Source organism: Artemia franciscana, chromosome 13, assembly GCF_032884065.1.
Source record: "Artemia franciscana chromosome 13, ASM3288406v1, whole genome shotgun sequence".
NCBI classification, from domain to species: domain Eukaryota; kingdom Metazoa; phylum Arthropoda; class Branchiopoda; order Anostraca; family Artemiidae; genus Artemia; species Artemia franciscana.
This window is the reverse complement of record NC_088875.1, coordinates 10180277-10182849: the sequence shown is the minus strand read 5'-3', so window position 1 is coordinate 10182849 and position 2573 is coordinate 10180277. Positions and strand designations below refer to the sequence as shown.

The window sequence follows — 2573 nt, the reverse complement described above, 5'->3', positions numbered from 1 at the left end:
TTACAAATATTCCGGTTACTTTGTTCAATACCCTTGAGACACTCCAAAATTCAGCCATCAGAATTGCTTTGGGGCTGCACAAACATACTGGAGTGGTTAAGCTCAAAGAACTTTCTGGACTAACTGCTCTGTAAGACAGGGCTACTATGCAGAGAAACTGCTACTTCACAAAAATACAAACATATGGCAAAATCCATGCAGTTTTTCCCTCCACTTTTGGAAATCCTGCTAAGCCCCAACACTTACTATCTTCTTTTAGCCAATATCTAAAAGATTACCCAAATTGGAAAAATGAACAGGCGGATAGTTACCCTTTTCCAAAATCTCCACCATGGGAAATGGTGGCTCCTGAATGTCATCTTCAGTTAGTTTCTAAAGACAAGTCACATTATTCAGATCAGTATGTCTGTCAACTTTTTGCTAATAAGATATCCTCACACTTTCCTGAACATATTCTAGCTTTCACGGATGGTTCAGTAAAAGGATCAAGAGCAGGAGCAGGGGTGTGTATTCCTCATGTTTCCTTGAATATATCAGCAACTCTTCCATCACACACTTCAATTCTGTCAGCAGAGTTATTTGCTATACATAAAGCACTTGAAACTATGGCCAGACTAAACCTTTCGTCAAAGAATGTGTTAATCCTTACAGATTCAAATTCTGCAATTCAATTAATAAGAAAAATAAATTATGAGGCTGCAGATTCAGATTTAAAATTAATAAGAGATGATCTACAAAGATTAAATAAATATGGTATTTTTGTTTGCTTCCAGCATATTCCTAGTCATAAAGGACTGATTCATAACGTGACTGCAGATAGGCTAGTAAATGAAGCTGCAAATATTGACCCCCAACCAGAATCAAAATTGGGGAACCTACGAGATATTATGAAACGCCGTGGTCAAATAAAATGTCTACCATTTCGAAATTCCCCATTTCGTTCTAGAGAAGACACAGTGTGGTACTATAGACTGAAATCAGGATATCTTTTTCTGAATTCTGTCCGATTTCAATGGAATTTGTATCATTCTCCACTATGCAGGTGGTGTTTAACAACAGAGGAAACTCCCCAACACATATTTTTTGATTGCCAAATACTTGCACCCGAAACTAATAAGATTAAGATAATTTGTAAAAAACTAAAGATTGAAGAAATGTTTGACTCCATCATTAGTTTTCAACTACCTCCTAATACTGAAAGGCCGATCTATAGGGTGATGATCCAAATTATGAAAAAGACAATGGAAAACGAGCTAATTTAGTAATGAAGATCTACTGTGCAGAAGAGAGCGAGAGTGAGTAGGAAGAGCCGTATTGGTACCGGCCGGCCTCTTGGCCTTAAACTGCTGGGGACAGGTAGCTCAAGTACTCGCACATCCCACAAACCAAACAGAAGAGAAGAGAGGACGAAAAAGAAGGATTGCTAGTGCCATCTTGAAGTCAAAAGGGTGAAAGGACTGTATGCAGTCTGTATACCCTCATACAATTTATGGAAATGGAAAACTCCCTGTTTATTGGGCATTTTAATAATAATAATAACAATTTATTTATTACCCCCAAAATACTATACAATTATTAAAATGTCTGGTAAATACAATTAATTACATACAAAAATGCAAAACACGAAAAAATAATAACTTTAGAAAAAAATTTAAATAAACGCAGACTCACAAAAAAAAGAACTATAGAAAAATAGAAAATTTCAACATTAAATACACACAAGAAATAAAATCCACGACAGAAGTACAACGATTAGGTGGAGAAAGCCTATCAAGAGTGGTATCAGAGAGCTTTCTGTGTAGCTTTTCCAACTTTAATGTTTATCAGGTATATTATATTTATTAATTATGACACTTGGTATGTACCAAGTGACATATAGCAATCGCAAATTCTGTCGGTCTATCTGTCCCGGCTTTGCTAGTTTGGAGACTTCCAGATAATCTAGGACAATGAAATTTGGCAGGCGTATCAGGGACCGGACAAAATTAAGTTAGAAATAGTCGTTTCCGCAATTTGACCATCTGGGGGGGGGGGGTTATTTCAGAAAAATTAGAAAAAATGAGGTATTTTCAACTTACGAACGGGTCATCAGATCTTAATGAAATTTGATATTTAGAAGGATATCGTGCATCAGAGCTCTAATTTGAAATCCTGACCGGTTCTGGTGATTTTTGGGGGAGTTGGAGGGGGAAACCTAAAATCTTGGTAAACGCTTAGAGTAGAGGGATCGGGACGAAACTTGATGGTAAAAATAAGCACAAGTTCTAGGTACGTGATTGACATAACCAGAACGGATTCGCTCTCTTTGGGGGAGTTGGGGGGAGGGTTAATTCTGAAAAATTAGAAAAAAATGAGGTGTATTTAACTAACAAAGGAGTGATCAGATCTTAATGAAATTTCATATTTAGAAGGACCTCGTAACTCAGATCTCTTATATTAAATCCTGCCGGACCTAGTGTCATTGGGGGGAGTTGAGGGGTGGGGACCGTAAATCTTGGAAAAGACATAGAGTGGAGAGATCAGGATGAAACTTGGTGGGAAGAATAAGCACAAATCTAAGATACGGGACAGAC

The 2573-nt window shown here is 37.2% G+C and overlaps 1 protein-coding gene across 1 annotated transcript; it reads left to right on the top strand.

Annotated features, from left to right (window-relative positions):
- The first annotated feature begins 338 nt into the window (after window positions 1-338).
- LOC136034252 (uncharacterized) lies at window positions 339-1262 on the top strand. Its single transcript, XM_065715393.1, has one exon. It carries the CDS (start codon window positions 339-341, stop codon window positions 1260-1262), a length of 924 nt encoding a protein of 307 aa, XP_065571465.1.
- The last annotated feature ends 1311 nt before the right edge of the window (window positions 1263-2573 follow it).

Excerpts from the sequence above, each read along its gene's own strand:
- LOC136034252 (XM_065715393.1), top strand. The coding sequence starts at position 339 with ATGGTGGCTCCTGAATGTCATCTTCAGTTAGTTTCTAAAGACAAGTCA.